Below are 21,624 nucleotides of genomic sequence, written 5' to 3'. Positions count from 1 at the left end.
AATTGACTTTCCCATTAAGCACTCTCTGAAAGTTCCAACTTAATACACAAATCCCTTTTTGAGATATGCCATTTTGAAAATCTGCGTGCACATAGTGTATTTTGATTTATTTCAAGTTCCACCTCAAATACCTCATTCTGTCAAATTTTCAACTTGATATGCGTAGCCTACTGCCAGGAACCAGTGGGGGAATCCCCGCTCGTAATTGCTAATCACTTTAACCCTTTTATCCAGGCCTGAGCGTGCACATATTTCCTTTTGGTGAATTGACTTTCCCTTTAAACACTCTCTGAAAGTTCCAACTTAATACACAAATCCCTTTTTGAGATATGCCATTTTGAAAATCTGCGTGCACATAGTGTATTTTGATTTAGTTCAAGTTCCACCTCAAATACCTCATTCTGTCAAATTTTCAACTTGATATAAGTAGCCTACTGACAGGAACCATTGGGGGGAATCCTCGCTCGTAATTGCTAATCACTTTAACCTTTTTTCTCCAGGCCTGAGCGTGGACATATTTCCTTTTGGTGAATTAACTTTCCCTTTAAGCACTCTCTGAAAGTTCCAACTTAATACACAAATCCCTTTTTGAGATATGCCATTTTTTTGTTCACCTACCTATATTCATAAAGGGTATTATGTCGTTGCCTCATGGCAGCGCTTCGGCCGAACGTCAGTTTTTGCTGTTAAAGCTAGTTTGGACCCCCCCTCCGGAACAGACTGCTGCCAGAAACAATATGCGATAATGTGCATGTCAGGAGGGAAGTAACGAATCCAGAGAAAAGGGACATTCCAATTGAGCTGCTCAGGAGTGCGAGGAAGTGGAAGCGTGAGCTTAAATAATATTTTATTACTGTAAAGGTCTGTAAATAAAATTCTGTTACTGAACTTTTAGGGTGACGCCTTTAGCGCGTTGCCCCCGTTTAGTCCCATTTAGGCAAAATGGGACGGAAAATGGTAGTGTGGACTATTTTTCCTGAAAAAGTGGATAAAGGAGACAATAAGTGATAAATAAAAGTAGCTTTTAAATGTAGTAGCTCTTAAACAGAAAAAGGTTAATTGTCTGACTGATGCTTGCTTAATTTTTTTTTTCAGGTTCTTACTCAGAAAAAATCGGCTTGATACGGATAACAGATAAACTTGTACAGATTTGTTCAAAAAACTACACATCTTGACTAATTTTCCTGCTTCCATTTATCTGTCCTATTTTCCCAGAAAACGGATAGTCTGGACGCCTTATTACCCTACTAGGCAATTACGGACCGTTCATAGTGAACACCCAGAGATAACTTCGATGATTTTGATTGTAGTTGCTTCCCATATCAGTGGCCCTTTTTTACCATATCGGAAGTCAGTGTTCGACTAGCTATACAGAAATAAAAAATAAAAATTACTCTGGCTTATATGACAAGCCAAAGAGAAACTACGGTGCTAAAATTTTAGGCAGGGAGTTAGTACTTTTCTGTCGTGGTAGTACTTTTGAGCTATCCTGGCTAGTACCAGTAGTTTTGTTGAAGTGGCAACTCTGCACACAGACCGTTTCTAAAAAGTGGCTTGTAAAAAAAAATAGTTAAGGTGAGTCCAATTTGTGGCTAGATTTAGCTAGTGACATGATAACGCTAAGTTCCTTCCAACACCCATATATGGACTCACGTAAACAGCACAGCTACAAAGCCTGGCGCATATTAGAGGAAACAAAAATAATACCTAAAACAATTGGCTCAAAGGGAATGTCTTTGAAACGCATATTCGGAAGCTTTTGAAACTTTTGCGCTAAGTCGGCCACTCTCTCTCTCTCTCTCTCTCTCTCTCTCTCTCTCTCTCTCTCTCTCTCTCTCTCTCTCTCTCTCTCTCTCTCTCTCTCTCTCTCTCTCTCTCTCTCTCTCTCTCTCTCTCTCTCTCTCTATATATATATATATATATATATATATATATATATATATATATATATATATATATATATATATATATATATATATATATATATATATATATATATATATATATATATATTTATATATATATATATATATATATATATATATATATATATATATATATATATATATATATATATATATATATATATATTTTATATATATATATATTTTTATATATATATATATATATATATATATATATATATATATATATATATATATATATATATATATATATATATATATATATATATATATATATATATATTTATATATATATGTGTGTGTGTGTGTGTGTGTGTGTGTGTGTGTGTATATATATATATATATATATATATATATATATATATATATATATATATATATACGTGTTAAGAAACAGTTATCACTCCATAATATGACAAAAGATTGTGAAAGTTATATTTTTTTCAGAATTGCATAAAATGATTCATTATACTTGTAGACAGAAAGTTTATCATCCTTTCATCCTAGGGTAGAACTAACGTAAATAATAAGATTTGTGGGTAGGGGCAGAAAGTTTATCATCCTTTCATCCTAGGGTAGTACTAACGTAAATAGTAATATTTGTGGGTAGGGGCAATTGCGGGTGGGGCATTCGTACTTGAGTCAAGGTCTAAAGCTATGATATAGGTTTGATACATTAATAAACATTTATTGCTGTCAGATATTAAATAATGGTCCCGTTGTCGATATTTGAGTCTCTTAACTAAAATGGCTGCTGACCACTGTGTTAGGTGAATGCCGTGAACTTGAGTGCTTCTTCTGTTCTGAATGAAATGACATATTGTTTCAGTCTGCACAGGGGTAGATCCAGGATTTTTTTTAGGGGAGGGGGGCGCAAAATAGGTTGATTCGAAAAATCATATTTTAGGGGGGGGGCAAAATAGGTTGATCCGATAAACTTGCGTTATGAGCAAGTTTAATTAACGCAAACTTGAGCTAATTAAGTAAATTACACTACTTTAGACTACGCTAGGGGGCCCTTGCCCCCTCCCCTGGATCCGCCACTGAGTCTGCATTTGATTACTCAGATTCTGCAACAGGGAAGGTGTCCCATTTCAGGCAAATTGCTGACTCAAGTAAGTATTGGGCTGTACCTGTATCAGTGATTAAACAAATAAAAACAGGTTTTTTCAATTGAAAGTAAAGAGCAACATCAAAACTTAAAGCGAACATAAATTATTACCTATATAAAGTGGGTTGCCCCTTCATGAAAACCTTGCTCTTTACGCTCAAGTTTTTAGTACTTTTAAAAAAGCGTCTTATTGTTCTAATAACTAAAAAAAAAAGTTTTTTTAACTGAAAGTAAGGAGCGACATTAAAACTTAAAACAAACAGAAATTATTCCGTATATGAAAGGGGCTGTCCCCTCTTCAACGCATTGCTCTTTACGCTAAAGTTTTTTATTGTTTTAAAAAATAAAGTTCTGAGGCAGAGTCAAACTTTAGCGTAAAGAGCGAGGCCTTGAGAAGGGGACAGCTCCTTTCATATGCGGAATAATTTTTGTTCGTTTTAAGTTTTAATGTCGCTCCTTACTTTCAGTTAAAAAAACCTGTTTTTTTTAGTTAATTTCTGAACATTTTTAAATTAATGCAGCTTTGATTTTGGCTCAGAGTACATGAATAATTAAAACCAAATTCACATAGTAATTTTCCTTTTTTTGGTTAATTGGCTTTCTCGAAATTTTGTTCTGACGTAACTTAGGAATTAACTTACGTAACGAATTTCTATATTCGTATGTTTTTATTAGGTATATTAAAGAGTTCGCTCCCTAGTCAATGCTGATTACGTCGTATCCGTTTTGAAGTGACATAGATTAAATTGGTTTTTGATTCTCTAGAATACGAACGAGAAAGAATCCAGAAAAATCAGTTAAAAAAAAATCATAAATTAATTGCTTTAAAATCTGCCAGACATCTTTGTAAGCAGCTTATCCTGAACTTAAAGACCAGCCCAATTATTGTTTTAAAACTGGCAAATTTCCTCCTAAAAATGTAAAATTGAAGGGTTTAGATTTCAAACCTAAAAACAGAAACTGGTGGACAAATTTCAAAAGCCGTCACTTTCAAACATACCTCAGGTTCTTAGCACTTCATCGCCTGAATTGTTTTTTACTTTTTCAATATATCTGAATTTTATGACCTGAAGAACATTGATAAATTTAAAGCCGGGATTCACCAGCAGAATTTCTACAATCCAAGATTCTAGACTATTGTTTGACGTGTTGCATACACCGCATTTGGAATGCGAAGCCTATCCAGTAGTACATCCAAATAATCCAAAAAAGGATTTTTTAACTTGTAGGTTTCCGGAATTTTCAATCATACTATGAAAACGAAAGAAAAGAGGAAAAGAAGAAAAAAAGGAAAAAAGATTGTGAAAATCGTACTTATTATCCTCCTATAATAAAAATCGATGCTTGATGGTGCAATTTTTTTTCAGCATTTAGTAAAAACAGATGCGATCTAGTAAATTTTTCCTCTCCGATTTAGTAAATTCTTCTAGGCAGTGTTTCCATTTCGCCCGATTTTTCGGGAGATCTACCGAATTTCTAATCCATCTCCCGACAAAAAAAGAAGATACCGAATCTTCGGAAAATTTAATCCCCGGAAAATTTTACTTTGTGGTCATTCTTTGTTTGTTTTTTTTTTACCTGGCCGTTGTCTGTAGTCTCTTAGGGATTTTTCCTAACGTCCCAGGCAATTGAGGCAACGCGATTGGAATTTACTGCCATTTTTATCAACATTGTCCATTATCTGTTCCGCAGTGGTTGTATTGATTTTCTGTTTTTGATCATTTAAACACCTTCAAGGTATGTAATTAGCTAATTATTTTCAATTCATAAACTAACCACAGGTGTCGGCTTGCACCAAGAAGACGGGAACTAGCACTATGTGGGTCCAGCTGATTCATTAGGTTCAAAATGACCCAATGTTAATACAAATTTAAAGAAATATGACAAAAATTAGAATTTGTCTGCAGTTGCTATGTAGGACTGAAGGGGTTTGCATCAAAAACAATTTATCCTTTTTGCTGGTTGACAAGTTAGTCCCATTCCTGAAAATTATGCTGCATAAGAATGTTACTGATAAAGTCAGATTGGGTAAGCAGAAAGTGACGAATATAGTCCGCCAGGGCCAATCAGTGTATTATAAAACATAAAATCGCGAAGAAAGGACGGAAACGAGGACAATTAACACCCATTAAAAAAATTGAAATCAGCTTTACTGAAACCGAAAAAGGTAAGTCACTAAACCCACCCGTGACCCATATTTGAGACGCTACTCGTTGCCAGGGTGGTCGAGAAGTGCCATTGACAAAGAGTGGCGAGAGCATTCCGATAGTGCCAATGATGATGAAACAGTAGCTCTGACAGTCGTGGATTAGTGGAAATCGGTTTTGAGTACAAGGGACCACCGTGGAAACCAAACTTAGCAAAGTTTGTACAATACTTGTTTTCCTTGCCATTTTCGAACGTAACTTCAGAAAGACTGTTCAGCTTACTCAAGGAAGTAAAGATAGACAGATGGAATCGTTTGGTAACAGTAACTTTGGGTTCCACACTTCAGACGATACTTGGAATAAAACGTGCCGGAATTACAGCGGGCACACTGACGGTTGACCAGCCCCTCAGAAAGAGGCTAAAAGGAGTAGTAGCGTCAGCCAGCACATCAGAGCTACTGCATGATCAGAGTGGACTGCTCACATAAAAAGTCATGTGATAGACAAAGATTATGAATGTAATGCGGTATCTGAAAGTTTGCTATTTTTTTACTTCTTTTCAGTTATATAAGTATTAATGAGCTGCGACTTTGCGTTTTCTCTTTACCATTTGTGAATAACTCTGGGGATGGTGGTAAAAAAAAGTGTCCGCTTCACTCAGACTCAATGGTCAAAGACCTGGTGTCCGTAATTTGTTCAGATTTTTGGTCCAAATCCTGAACTTAGTGGGCTGTCACGTGGAGCCTGAAAGGGCGAGAAAAACGTAGGGGTCGATGAAGAAAAATGTCTTAATTAAACAGCTTTAGAGTCTGAATGAAATATGACTGCACTTAGCTTCAAAATTAAATACATTTCAAGCTTCTGGCTGCTTCTTTTTGTCATATTTGAGCGACTTGCGAATTTTCTTTCCGGAATTACAGCTGGCTCCAGTAAATCTGCTTTTTGAACTGTTAGAATGTGGTACTTTATTTGCAAGTCGCTCGAACACCTCCAAAAACTTAATACAAAATAAAACAGTTCTTACTGAAAATTTTACCGAATCCTGAGATCCATCTCCCGATTTTCTGCCGAATCCTGAGAGTCATCTCCCGATTTTCTCCCGAAAATTGTCAAGATTTTACAGATTGTATTAAACGGCAAGTGGAAACACTGCCTCTAGGCCACGGTCGCAACCAGTGGTGCCAAACGTGGTACAACTGTACCATTTTGGTACATTTCACCTCTACTGGTACAATTTAGTACAATCCCATAAAATATGGTACATTTTACAAAATTATGGTACAATGTGGTACAATTCAGTATTTTTGTACCTATGCCTGTATTCTTTGATCTACAAATATTTTATTTCATCCTGATCTGTTCGGCATAGTCAAGATAAGAGACAGACAAGCAGTCAGTCACTATTTTCCTTTTTCCGTAAACAAACACTTAACTTCCGGTGTCCAAACGTCGACAAAAACATCTTTTTTTTGTATCAACATCAAGTCTTACCGATTGAAACTGAAGCTATAATGACACTTGGATTCGTGATGGTTGAGAATCTAGTGGAATAAAAACAAAAGCCAACCACCCAAGGTGAATCTCCTCAGTTTGAAAATTTTTATTAAGGAAGAAGGACCCTGCTGAGAGAAATTAAAAGTAAGAAGAAATTTGAAATAAGGTGATCTAGCTCAACTATATATATATATATATATATATATATATATATATATATATATATATATATATATATATATATATATATATATATATATATATATATATATATATATATATATATATATATATATATATATATATTGTGGTTACTCCTTCGTTATACCTACTCTTTTATATGCTGCTAGTTTGGCTAATGCTAATGAAATAAAATAAGATGAATATATAATAGTTTAGAAACAAATTTGGGCTATATATTTGCGCTTTAGATGGGGGGGGGGTGGCAAACCATAGCATATATTAAATACGTAACCTAACCTAGGTACCTCCCCCCCCAAAAAAAAAAAAACAACAACAAAAACACTTTAAATATTTTATACGCAATTAAAACCACGCTATACATTGTATTTATCTACAGCGGTGTCTTGGATCATCCCGTAAAAACGGGTTTTTCGTCGCGTCTACAGTTTGGCATATATAAAAGAGTAGGTATAACGAAGTAGTACCTATATTACTATATATAACATAATATATTGTGCTAGGAAACCGGTCACGAAAAACCCGCCAGACGGGTTAACTGCAAGAGACCGCGATAGATAAATACAATGCAAAGCGTGGTTTAATTGCGTTTACGATATTTAAACTGGTTTTTTGGGGCTTAGGGGGGGGAGGTACTGAGGCTAGGTTAGGTTAGGTTACGTATTTAATATATTCTATCCTTTATCACCACTCAACACCTTGCTCTTTACGCTCAAGTTTTTTAGAAGTTTTAAAAATGCATTTTAGCCTATTGTTCTAATTAAACGGTCCTTGTGTTTCAGGAGTCATTCTGACAGAATTGGAACAAAATTCAAACTTTAGTGTAAAGAGCGAGATGTTGAGGAGGGAGTGACCCCCTTTATATACGTAATAATTTCTTTCTTTTTTAAGTTTTGTTGCTTCTCCTCACTTTTATATGAAAAAACTTGTTTTTTTTTTTTTTTAATTCTTTTAGATTTTAAATAATGAAGGGAAATCTGGCCCCACCACCACGGAGAACCCCGCTCCCCACGAAAATATTCTCTAGACAATTCAATCCCGGTGAAAATTTACTCCGGACAATTACTCTTAACCACTCCGCGCGTAAAATTGAGACGGAAAAGAGAAAGCAAGACATGAAAAAAAAACTTTGTATAAGAATTCTGGCAAATTCCCCCAATGCATAATTTCCCCTGAAAATTTCACTCATTGGAAAATTTCTTCACCATGGAAAATTTACCCGTGGAAAACCTCCCAGCAGAAAATTTGTCCCCCCCCCTATAATGTATGCATACAACTCAACAACAAACCCTCTGTCCAAACAATCGCCAGATTTATAACATAAAGACCTACCCCCTGGGGAGGTGGGGGGGGGGGAATCTTATACCCAAACGCATGTTTATTGGGCCTTTTAACTATTATGAACAAAATGCCTATCTCAAAATTTTAATCCGACGATTTTGAGAAAAAGGTGGGTGGGAGGGGGCCGAGCCCCCTCCCACGCACCTTGTTGTTATACACCTAATTGGTATACCTAAGTGTTATTGTTATACACCTAATTGTTATACAGATCTAAAGCTCCATAGATTCCCTGTAGGAATTTACTTATTATGGTGCCCTTATGATTATCATGATTCAAAGTTCCTCCTAAAAAAAGAGTTCTAATACTTTCAGTGAAAACAGCCTCTTAAAACAGAAATGGTCTGACTTTAATGAGCGTACAACTTCATTGTTTGAGCTACTGGGTTGACTGTTGTTCCCCACTAATTAATGACTTTATCTTAGAACATCTGGCAGAAGTCATCCTTCAAATATATCCATTCAAGCCTTCGTTTATCTGGTTTATTTTATTAACAAATATGTGGAAAATCAACAAGTGCACCATACCTTTAGTATTTTGTTATGTTTTACAAAGTGTATAATGACTGAAAATATTGCAGGAAAAAAATTTGGGCATGGGAAAAACTGTTAAGATTAGTTTTAAAACCTTGAGGAGCATAAATGTGATGATCGATAACTTGATGAAGAATAGAGTAAAATTTAAGGTACTAGACAAGCTAGACTGAGAAACATAATCGAATTTCGTTGTCAGATGAGTAAAGATTTGCCGTCTATTGGCAGTTTTTTCAAGCCTATTGGAAGACAGACGCCTCAGAATAAAATTTTATGCATTGACAAGGATCAGTCTCCAAGTCCTACAGGCCATATAATTGAGATTTCTTGTAGACAACAACCAACAACGAGGCTCCCAGAATGTTAATGGTTGTCTAGTTAGGAGAACTTCAGAAACATTGAGAAAAAGAAAAAGCATTGCAATATTCAGTAATAAAACAAGTGAAAAAGAGTCTCATACATACTCATAGATTTAGACAAATATTTGGGAACATTTTTCTGAAGTGGAATATTTAGACCGAAACAACAAAATACGATACACTCTTACTGTTGGGAGTGTTATTGAAGATTCAGAGTTGAGCCGGTCTGCGAGCACTTCTGTAGCAAGGAAAAAGGAAATTTAGTCTAATAGCTCAACTGCTATTGCTAGCTGTAGCAACAGTTTAGAAGATGACGAAACACCCTCAGTTACTTATGAAGCAGAATCACACGTTATGGCTGCTGGAGCTAAGAAAGCTACTACAAGGAAGCAGAATGACAAAAGAAAACTTACACCAAATTGGAATATTGACCTTGAGGGTAAACAGTACATCGGAAAAGGGCACACAGGGCAGCCTCGCTGTATTCTGTGTAATATCGACTTATCAGGTAGTAGTTTTCATATTAGGTGCCACCTGAGAAATCCTACTCATTTAAAAAAAGATGTCTGCAACACTTAGTACTGCTCCCATGGTACAGTTCTCAATAAATAGTATAGAAACGAATGACAGGCTTCTAAAAAGTCAGAAAATCAGGCAGGCCGAACTGATTTTATGTGGATTTCTGGCAAGGCATAACTTGGCAATCAATATTATGAAAGAGCTTCCCGAAACCTTAAAAAGAGCATTTCCTGACTCGGATATTGCAAAGGGCGTTCAGTGTGGCCCTACAAAAACTACACATGTGATGAATAAAATTATTGGAGAAGTAGCTTATGTGGACTTGTGCAACCTGATGAGAAAGAACTGTTTTTCGGTAATCATTGATGAAAGTACTGATGTGAGTAATTCAAAAAGCCTAATTGTTGTCATTCGTTATGTCGATAAAGTGAAGGAAACTAAGAATTGTGGATGGAAAAAAGTTGTGAATGACTCATTCTTGCAATTGATTGAAGTAAATCAGCGCACAGCTAAAGATATATATATATAGTGTTAACAAAACTTCTGTTTAAAGAGATTGGAATGCCAAAGCAGAATCTGATTGGTTTTGCATCAGATAATGCATTTGTGATGATGGGAGTACAAGGTGGTGTGCAAGTAAAGCTTTCGCTGGATTTACCAAACCTATTTGTTCTTGGGTGTACATACCACTCCATCCTTTTGTGTACCAGTGCAGCAAATCATAAGCTTCCTACAGACGTAGAGGAATTCTATCAGGACGACTACAATTTCATTGACAGAAGCCCCAAAAGGGCTGGTGAGTTTGTCGATGCGCAGAAGTTCTTGAAGCTTGACGAAACCTGAATCCTGCGTAATATCACAACTAAGTGGATTTCTCGACTACAAGCCATTATGCGTTATCTCGAACAATGGGATTGTTTGATACTTTTCTTCCGGAGCGAAAGCTTTAAAGAAGGAAACAAGCCAGCCAAAACCACAGCTATATATAAAAAATTGCTGTCCCCTACATTCAAAGCTTATTTTGCTTTTCTTGGACATATCCTACCATTTGTTACTGACCTTAATCAGTTGTTTCAGTCACAGGATACCAGAATTCACATATTAAACGGTCGAGTTAGTTAGCGGTATAAAGTGATTGTCAACCATTTTATGAAACCAAACTACGTGGAGACGACAGAGGCACCTTTGATACAGCTCAAGAACCCACAGCACTTACATAAAAGTAGTAGACCGTGGTAGTCGTGTAGAGATTATATTTATCAACGAGAAAATTTCGTTATCAGCTGCAACTACCTTCAACATGGTGTGTACGGAATATATTATAGAGCTGAGCAATGACATTAGGAAAGGTTTTTCAGTTCTAAATACTCCTCGGTTAAAAACTTAGACACAGTTAAACCAAAGACAGCCATTCCTCCAGACAACTCGAACTTAATCATTGTCTCACAATTTGTCCAGTTTCCAAATTTGGCAAAGGAAAATAATGTGCAAAACATTGGCAAAGAATGGAAAAGGCTGCCATTTTGCGCTGATCTCAAGAAATGTGCAGATTCTGACCCAGTTTATTTCTGGTTTAAAGTACTAGAACGATGTGATGGTCCTCAAGTCAAGAGTTTCCCATTCTTGGGTGCATTCATAATGAAAATGCTTATCTTACCATATTCTTCTGCTTGTGCCGAGAGGGCTTTTTCAACTATTAATTTAAACAAAACAAAATTGTGAAATAGACTCGGCTTTACTACTCTTAATGCCGTTCTGGGTGCTAAACGGGTCGTTACCAAGGAGTGGAAACCCCCCATGAGTATGGTGACACAACCCCAACTGGCAATATACTGGAAAAGGGTACAGAAAATCTGCAACTGCAAGTGCCGCCATGGCTTCTGACTCAGGTAGTGATGTTTAATGTCATATTTTTAATCATTTTCTGATGTATAGCTTTTGCAGTATTGTTGGAACCTCAGATAACCCAAAGCTTATAAAGACAGTTCCAGTTTAAAAAATAAAAGTTCCCATTATCCAGATGTTTAAGGTGATTTAAGAAATAGTGAACGACATGGCCTCTATTGTACTATTCGTTGGGGTATATCAAGCTCAACCTTACAAGGTGAGTAAAGGATCTTCTAAAGGCATTTTGGAGAAAAATATTGTTCCAACATTACAATCTCCAGTACATACTAGACCAGACCATAGCCCCCAAAGTCATTTCTTTAGTCAGTCTCAATTTAAAAAGAATTTTTTTTCCTCTATTGTTTGTAGTCGGTAGCTTATATTAGGGGATGGCTACAGGAACGATCCTCTCCTCTATCGAGATCTTCACAAAAGGGAAAAGGGTGATTTTTATGCAAACTATTAAATGGAAAATCAGGTTTCAGCAACTGCTTTTCGGCAATATGCTGTAAGAATACAAGGTTAAAATGCAATTTTAGTCCCTGATTTGTATTATAATCGTCATTTGGGATCAATTTCAAGCGGTGCTATAAATGGTCGTAAATGGCCGAAACGACTATTGTTGGCCTGTAGCAAAATGTTTCTATAGTAATATATGTTACTCCGAACAATTGTTTCAAGTAATGTCAGGATTAATGTACCGTATTAGAAGAGAAAGAAAAACAAAAGAGTGGAGAGAGAAAGTGAACGAAACTGTCTCATAAAGAAAGAAAAACTAGCAAAAATTCGATATTTAAAAGCCAAATGAAAATACTGAAAAAACACAACCAAGCGAATATTTCGAGAGGACAAATGCCTCTCTTCTTCAGCGCAAAACGAAATAATGTATCCGAGGAAAGTGCCGAAGAAAATACCAAAAAAAACAAGCGCGGAAAATCAATGTGAAAAAAACCAAAAAACCAAAGAAAAAACCAAAAACTTAAAAGAAGAATAAAATTCAAAAAAGCCAAAAGTTATAAGAATTAAAACCAAATACCTAACAACCATAAAAGCAAGTTATTTGCCAATATCTACGATTTGCACAAAATCCAAAAAATTATTCGCATTGTTCTGTGTTTTCAATATTTTCATTTGGCCTTTAAAAACCCCATTTTCGCTCGTTTTTCTTTATTTATGTTATGTCTGGCCAATGTGGTTTAAGAAATTATCTTTATGAAAATTTCTTATGAAAAATTTTCATAGATAGTACTTTACGTCACCGACGATCCGCGTGTTACGCGAAGCGTAACACGCGGAAAAAAATTTGAGATATGGTACAATTTTTTTATGTTTGGTACATTTTTCATGCAATTTGTGGTACATTTTGTTTTGACGTGTTGGTAACACTGGTGGCAATTAAAAAATTTGCTGTTGATTTGAAATATTCTAAAGATGGAAAAGTCTGACTTAGCTCATGAGCTTATCACAGGTATCCAAGCTTGTCAAGATCGAGGATTACTTCATTCTAGCAAGTGGTAAGACTTCTTGAAGTGATTATGGCAAAATTCAACTTTAGTGGTTTCTTGCTATTCTGAAATGTAGTTGAAATGTAATTTTCATGATTGAACCCAGGACCTTAAATATGCTCCAGAAAGGTTCTGTCAATACTGACCAGCCACTAATGGTTTGTGAGAGGTTTTTATTTGCGATTGGAACAACTATTAAATTTGGACAGAGCATAGCCTACGAAAAGGAATTGATTACTATGTTTGTCCCTATACTGATATTAGAATACTAATTGCTCATTTTATGACTAGAAAGTTCAGGGTATCAGTTATAGTAGTATACGCCCCTGTAGAACTGACTGATGGAGATACTAGTGACTCAGATGAATTTTACTTACAGTTACAGGAGCAAATAGAGAAGGTCCCAGGTAGAAACATGATGTTTTTACTTGGAGATTTTAACGTCCAGGTCGGTAAAAATAAGGATAGATGGTATCCCAGCTTAGGTAAATTTGATGTAGGAAAAGAAAACAGTAATGGATACAGACTTTTGCAATTTTGTAGGTATAACAATATAGTTATAATCAATATGGTGTTTGATCATAAAATGGATGATAAGTTAACATGGTATTCACTTGATGGTAAGACAGCAAACCTTGTTGATTATGTTATAGTAAACCAAAGACTGGCAGGATCAATACAAGATACTAGGGTATATAGAAGTGCCGTTATTGATGTTAAAAGTAAAGATCACCATCTAGTAGTGTCAAGGGTTAATTTAAAGCTGAAATATCAGAAGGGTAACTACCTCCCGGGAAGTTATGATGTTAGTAGACTCCAGGATGAGAATATGAGAGAAACTTTCCAGGAACAGTTGAATACTAAACTTGAGAGTTTAAAATTTGATAATGTGGAAGATGGTTGGAATAATTTTAGTAAAATAATTTGTGAAGTTGCTGAAGGTGTATTAGGGAATAAAGCTAGAACTGCAGCTAAGAATATTAGTGAAAAAGCTTTATGTTTAATAGAAAGGAGAAAGGACTTGTACAAGAATTATCTGAGTGATAGATTGCATGAAAACAAAACCGGACTTGTCCCAGTTAAAGATAGGAATGGGGTGGCAATTAGCGATAAGGAAAAAGCTAAAGCAAGATGGGCCAAACATTTTGAGAATTTGCTAAACCAAGATAGAGTTGCAGGAAAAAATATAGAGGAAAATCAAAAAGTTTGTGATACCTTGGATGTGAAGGAAGATTTGTTTTGTGAGAGGAATTAGCAACAGTACTAAAAGGATTAAAGAATAATAAGGCTCCAGGTGCTGATAGGGTAGTAAATGAGTTTCTTAAATATGGTGGCTCTGAGGTTAGAAATAAGTTATTGAAGATTATGAATATGATTTTTGAAAAAGGGGAAGTACCTAACAATTTTAAGAAAACCTTAATTAAGCCACTTTATAAGAAAGATGATAAAAGTGAGTGTGGTAATTATCAAGGCATTAGTCTGGTCTCTGTTGGTAGCAAATTGCTTAGTAATATGATACTTTTTAGACTGAGCGATGCCATAGACAAAGTCTTAAGAGAAGAGCAGTGCGGTTTTAGAAAAGGTAGAGGATGTGTTGACCAAATTTTCACTCTTAGGTTAATTATTGAGAAGCGCCCAAGTTTTCAAACACCTTTGGTCCTCAGATTATGAGCAAGCATTCGATTCAGTTGATAGAAGAGCTTTAGCAAAGGTCTTATCCTTGTATGGTATACCAGACAAATACATTAAAGTGATTAGTGCTATGTACAAGAATAACACTGCTGCAGTTAAGATAGGAAATGAGGTTAGCAGCAGGTTTTGTATACAAATCAGGAGTTAAGCAGTGGTTAGTGTTCTATCCCCTTTATATGGATTATTTTGATGGACATTGTTTTAAGGAGCAACAGGAAAGGCAATAGGAGAGCATAGAATCAAATGGAGAGGAAAAAGTTTCCTGGACTTGGACTATGCTGATGATTTAAGCATCCTAGATGAAAGTGTGAGCAAAATGAATGAAGTTTTAGAGGTTTTGCGAGTTCAGGGTGCTAGTATTGGTTTGAAAATTAATGTTAAGAATACTGTCATTAGGGCTAGGAATAAGTGAAGATGAAAAGGTGACATTGGGTAATGAAAAGGTTGATCAAGTGGGCAGCTTCACTTACCTTGGTAGTATTGTTGGTAGAGATGGTGGGAGCAGTGAAGATGTTGAAAATAGAATAGCCAAGGCTCAGGGTGTTTTTCTCACAGTTAAAAGAAGTCTGGAAGAATAGGAAGATAAGTTGTGCAAACCAAGATTAGAAATCTTAGAAGCTACAGTGATGACAGTGGTCAAATATGGCTCTGAAGCATGGACGCTCCAAAAAGCGGATGAAGATTTGCTAGATGTTTTCCAGAGAAATTGCTTGAGGATTGTTCTGGGTACCCGGCTGACTGACCGTATTTCAAACAATAGGCTATACAAAAAATGTGGTTCAATACCGCTTTCTAGGTCTATCATGAAAGAAAGGTTGAGGTGGCTAGAGTATTTTGTTCAGATGAAGCATGACAGATTGCCAAATATTGTTCTTTTTAGCCAACCATCTAGGGCTAAACAGAAAGCAGGTTGTCCCCGTCTGGGGTGGGAGGACGTCATAAAGGAAGATTTAAAGGAAATGGGAACTTCGTGGGCGGCTGTAAAAAGGGAGGCTTTGAATAGATTGGGGTGGAGGAGGAGCGTGTGTAGCTGTGTTGGCCTCATGCGGCTTGGTGCTGCAATGAGTTGTTAGTAGTAGTATACTGAGACATGTTTCTTTTTTCCCCTATCAGATTCTTGCCCTATACTAGGCCTAGGCAAGGGTGAATCTAGAGTTTAGAGAGGATATGGCAAATATGCCGACAAAATTGTCCAGTCTGTCTGGACATTTACAAACATAGGTCTAGGCTAAATTAAGATGCCAAAAATTTGGGTAAATATTTACCAAATCATATTATTGAGTTATGACTAAAGTGAATATAGCCTACCACTCGATGCATTTTTTTATGCTCTTTACAAATATAATAATCTTTTTTGTTGGAAATGAATTTTAGCCCCCACCCATATGTATACCAAATCAGGGTATATATTTGCACATTAGGGGGGGGGGGGAAAGTTTAAACTTACCTCTCATTTCCATCAGAAACAAAATTACCCCCCCCTCTCCAATGTACAAACATATACCCTGAGTATTCATAATTAGGTGTGGGGGCTCAAATCAATTACTGACAAAAATGATTATTATTTTCATAAAGAGCATAAAAAAGACGTTGTGTGGTACATTCACATTATATATAACTCAAAAATATGATTTGGTAAATATTAACTAAAATTTGGTTCTAGGTGTTTACCTTCCGGCAATTACCCCACCAGAAAATAGGCCTACCACATTTGGAAAATAAGGCTTTCCAAATTTGAGAATTTTATTTGAGTTATATTTTTTTTTAATTTTCCCTAGGGAGAAGGGATTTTGGTACTTGTGTATTATGCGCCACTCACTCAAGTTTATACTGTGTAAAACATTAGTTTTTTTCAGCTCAGTGCTAGACAAGTGACATAATATATGGGAAACATATGATTTGGGCTATATATTTGCACAAAAGGGGGGGGGGGGTCAAGTATTTGGACAGTTTGAAGTCAGAGAACAATTCTTTCTAGGTATATGGCCACTAAAAAATTACAGAAGAATAGCAAGGTATCTGGTAATTTTGTTAACTAAGAAAAAAAAATCCCAGTATAAAGTTTATGTAATGTTTCCCCAAGAGTTAAGTGTTTTTTTAGACCATTTTTCCAAGTATTAAGTACTGTTATTAGGTTAATATAGTGTTTCACTTAAGTGTTTAAATGATGATTGCTGATGAAAGTTTATGTTATTTTTGCCTTTGATTTATGTTATTTTAATGTGTTCATGGCTGAATATTTGGCTTTAGAATAGGCACTTATCTATCTAATATGCAGAATGGCTGTACCAGACACATTTTGCATTCAGGCCTCCTATGCTTCACCCTCCCCCCCCCGAATGTGCACATCTATAGCCCAAATTTATTTATAAAGTAACAAAGAAACTAACAAAAAAACTGATAAAGTTTGGTTAATGCTAATGAAAAAAACAACAAAATATAATGAAAATAGAATGCTTTATTAGCAAAATTCATGAATGACCTTCACAATTTTGCTGATAAAGTATTCTATTTTCATCATATTTTATTGTCACCAAACTTCCCTTCTTGACTGTGTTTTATGTAATAGACAAGTAGCCAACTATTTAATCTTTATTTAAAATCAAAAGGTTCTGGTAATTAGTGCAATATTTGTTTTGATAAGATTTAATGATCCTGTTCTTGTTCAGCTCCCTTGCTGTGAACATTTAACCAAATAAATAGCATTTGTGATTGGATTATATTTGAAGAGACAAAAAGGATAATTTATTGTGCAACCCAAGTATATTTCATAAGGAATATAAGGAATTGTAATTCTTGACCTAGATTCAGTGTGAGATTATCTTTTTAGATTTTGAAATCTCATTAATTCAGTGACATTGAAAACAATTTCTCAGACTACAAAGCTATATTTCCACTGTGATGTCACTGCCTGCTTGACTGGATTGAGTTTATATTGGGGATGGTTTTTGGCATTGATTTGGAGTGGATTTTTATCTATTGAATATTATTACCATAAGTGCAATTATGAAATAATGGACAACTTGGATATTATTTTAAATCCAATATTGAATTTTATTTCTCGATTGATGATCAATGGTATCAAAGTAGAAACAATAATTGCTAAGTCAACAAGCTTTTTCAGTCATGAAACCATTCTAAAGGCAAAGAAGGTTTTACATCAGGTGCTAGAAATTGGAACACGTTTAATTAGATGCCAAAAAGACAATGAAAATGTCCTTGACATTTGTAAGTGGTTATTTACAGCATCAAAAGAAAAACGGAAAATCCCAAAATTCGTGATATTCTCACCGTCTGAAATTCCAACAATTGGTGATGTGATTGTTGTAATGTTAACCTGTTGCATGAATGAACTTTCTCATAAAAATTGTCAGTTTGTCTTAGCTACATAAGCTACATAGGCAACTTCTGCCTGGCCCTCTTCTGCTCAGTTGTCTTGCACCAAAGACCAATCCCATCCTCCTACCTATGCTGTTGAGTTAAAAAATTGCCTGTCCAATCTTTCATCTCCACTATTAAGGAAAGATTTTATTGATAAAATATGTCCTGAAGGTGCAAATGATATTTCAGAGATGAAATGTTCTTTATCAGAATCAAAAATTGTCATTAAAAGTAAACCCACTGCCTCCTCAATTGCTGACCAGATGAAAAAGTTCCAACCTGGCCTTTTAGCCTCTGTTAAATCTCCCACCCTATTAATGTAATAAAAGACGTACCAACAGAAATGAATGAAAAAGATCTAGAGAAAACTATTCCAAAGTGTGTCAAAGCTTTGCAGTGTGGCAAGTCACGTGCCTACAAGATTTATTTTGAACAATGGAGTGATCTCAATTCTTTTCTGAAAAATTCTGTGAAGGTGGGTTGTGAAAAGTTAACTGTCCAGAATTTCATATTCATACCTAGATGGTGTTTTAGATTTTATCAACAAGGACATCTCGCTGCTGATTGTAAGAACACAGAACTGTGCTCTCACTGCAGTTCTACGGAGCACTCTTCCACCAGGGATAATCCATGTGTTCAGAATATGTTTTGCATTTCGTGTAAAGAGTCTAATCATACCTGTTACAGTATCAAATGCCCTGGCAACGCTCAAACCAATAAACGGGCAGCTAAGTAAATAAATGGATATTTGTTTTCTCTTTTGAAACATTAATGGTGGTCTTATAAAAAAAAGACCTATTCTTGAAAATATACTTCATAATCATGATATTCTGTGTTTGCAGGAACATTTCCTGATCAACCACAGCCTTAGTTTACTTGACATTAGTGCCACCTTTTAAACTTTTTCGGTTCCAGCTAAACATAGTGCTTCTAAAGGCAGAGCTTCTGGTGGTATTGCTAATTATGTAGCATCAAATCTTAATTCTAGTGTTTTATTTTCTAGTGATAGTTTTTTAGCTGTTCAAGTAGGTGATTGTGTAATAATAAATGTGTATTTACCCACAGATTACAAAGATGAAGATTTGGAGAGAGATTTTGCTTTAGTAGTTAGTAAACTTAGCTCTTGTCTTTGTGATGTACTTAAACTGAAAATCCCATGTTTGACTGTAGGTGATTTTAATTGTGATTTAAATTGCAGGTTGTCTTCAGCTTCTATCTGTGCTTCTTTTCTATTAGAAATATTTGGTGATGATTTTAAAGTTCAACAGAAATCTGCTCAGTTTACTTACATTCATTCTTACTCTTGCACATCTAACCTTGACCATGTTGTGTCATATAACCTTGATATTCCTTGTGTTGAGGTAGTTTCCAAATTTCAAGTTTCAGACAACCTTCCTATTGCTTCTAGTTTTAAACAAGAAGCTTCTCAGATTCCAGTGTTACAGGCTCATCTGTTCACGAGCACAAGTGGTATAGCCTATATTCACTGAGAGATTATGTCTTCCTCTTAAACCAACTCTGCCTGTAGGTTGACCCTTTCAGGTGGCTTTATAGCTCTTCTAATCTGTGTTGTGGCTGATTCAGGAAAATCACTATCTCTTTTACAGGTTCTAGTGGGAGATCCTGTCTCTGAATGCCTAGCCAGCACCATAAAACCATTGTTGGCTGTTATTTGGATTGCTATTGGTGCTAGTGGTGTTTGGGATAGCAGGGATTGGCTGCAGTCACTTTTTTAGGACTTGTCACTTTTTCACTGACTTTGTCACTAAAGTAACTTTTTTGTTCTTTTTGAGCTTTTTCTCCAGCTGTTTTGAGCTTTTTCTCCAGCAGTTTAGTGAACCAACAGAAGGTTGGACTTTAAAGTTCCTAGAAAAGGTAAGTTCACTCTTGATAAATAATCCTACCATTACTGCCCATAGGCCTCCATTTACTGAGCCCCTGCCCAAATTACCTGCTTAGAAGATGAACATTTTGACCCAGATTCTTAGGTTATGTTTCCAGTATTTGTTTTTCTTTTTGTGTCTTGCTGTTGCATATAGAGGTTACAAATTAAGACCCATAAGTTTAGGGGTGGTCAAAATGTAAGAAGGAATAAGCGTCTATCATTGGCTTTATGAGTTTATACTTGTTTGCGTAAATATATGAGTTGGTCAGAAAGCTTTCCAAGTTCATTTTAATGCCTGTTCTTTTTTCAGGTCAGTTTGGGTGATAGATAAGATGAAATTTTCGGAAAACTGGGTAGGTAGGGAAAACAGGACTGGACGTATAGTGCAAGAGTGGTTGGCTAAGAGTAGTGATGGTGACAGTTAATTTTACTTCAAAATATGCAAAAAAACACTCTGCTACCAAAATGGGTTTCAAACTCTTCTCCAGCATGCCGCCAAAAATGAACACAAGATGAACGCATCTCTGTGCTAAACCCTCGTCAACTCCGATTCGTTGGATCAACTTAAACCGAAAACAAGTCACAAGCTGGACATGCTGTTCCAGAGAAGGAGTTTGAACTGTTCTGCAAGAAAGATGCAGCTTCAAAGGAAGACACAATATGGGTCTTTAAGACCATGGTCAGTTCTTTTGCTGCATCTTCGTTTGATGGTGTTGCTCATGTTTTTCAAACTATGTTGCCAGGTCCTGTCCTGGAAGGCTTCTTGTCAAATGCCAAAAAAATGACGTACTTGTTCACAAAGACAATTTATCCTTATTTTGGTGAAATTTTGATTGAAAACCTCCAGATATCTGACTTTGTACTGGAATATGTTGGGACCACAAACAAGGCAAAAGAGCTCCAAGTAAGGTCCCAGTATTGGTCAAAGGATCAAAAACTAGTTATTACTTGGCATCTTAGAACATATTATCTACAACATGCCACTAGTGAGGATCTGAACAAGAAGCTCCTTCAGTGTATACCTGCAAATGAAGGACTTTATGAGAGACCGTTGATGCTTGCAAGCAATGGTCTTGGTCAATTGTTGACTTGGAAAAGAAAAAGTGGCATTCAAAAGATCTTTTAAATAAAAATACTGCAACATCCAAGCTTTGCATAATGTGTTCCAAAAAGGACTACAGGAATTTGAAGAGGACCATTCTGATATGATAATTTCTGTTTTCCATTTCTTCAGCGGAGGGTCTGCTCGTTGTGACGTTCTTGGCCAGTGTCAGCTAAAAGTTTGGGCTCCGCTACATAAGTTTGTAAAGCACGTCCCCACCAGGTGGCTTCCATAGGAGAAGCTGCAAACTGATTGATCGATCAATGGCCTGCTCTGATTGATAATTTTCTAGAATTTGTGCCAAAGAAAAAGAGCTTAAAGCACTTTATTTTAAATCCAAAGTATCTGAAAATTGTCAGTTGGCTATGAAAGCTGAAATTGAGTTTGTTGTGAGTTCTGTATTATGTTAATTATGTTAAGTGTCTACCAGTGATTATTACACTTACTCATGGATGCTAATCATACGGTTTCTTCCTGTTCGTAAACATTTCAAATTTCTGCTTTGCTTAGATTGTTTGTTCCTTGTACCCTAATCGAAGTTGTG

General features: G+C 35.8%; 1 protein-coding gene across 3 annotated transcripts in view; it reads left to right on the top strand.

The window, feature by feature from the left end:
* Nucleotides 1-1,556: 1,556 nt before the first annotated feature.
* Cdc23 (cell division cycle protein 23) overlaps nucleotides 1,557-21,624 on the top strand; it is a 118,754-nt gene continuing 98,686 nt past the window's right edge. Inside the window, exon 1 of one of the 3 annotated variants that reach the window (XM_089104485.1) lies at nucleotides 1,557-1,575. Coding sequence is in view for 1 of the 3 variants with exons in the window: in XM_089104484.1 (XP_088960610.1) it covers nucleotides 12,947-13,029 (83 nt within the window). In the remaining 2 variants the exon portion in view is untranslated. Of the gene's footprint in view, nucleotides 1,576-12,912; nucleotides 13,030-19,822; nucleotides 19,969-21,624 lie in introns of those variants that run through there. The other 2 variants (XM_089104484.1, XM_089104486.1) reach the window with 2 other exon arrangements.

This window comes from Artemia sp. Qi Xiang Cuo, chromosome 18 (genome assembly GCF_049724085.1).
Source record: "Artemia sp. Qi Xiang Cuo chromosome 18, ASM4972408v1, whole genome shotgun sequence".
In the NCBI taxonomy this organism is placed as follows: Eukaryota; Metazoa; Arthropoda; class Branchiopoda; order Anostraca; family Artemiidae; genus Artemia; species Artemia sp. Qi Xiang Cuo.
This window is presented reverse-complemented; position numbering and strand designations above follow the sequence as displayed.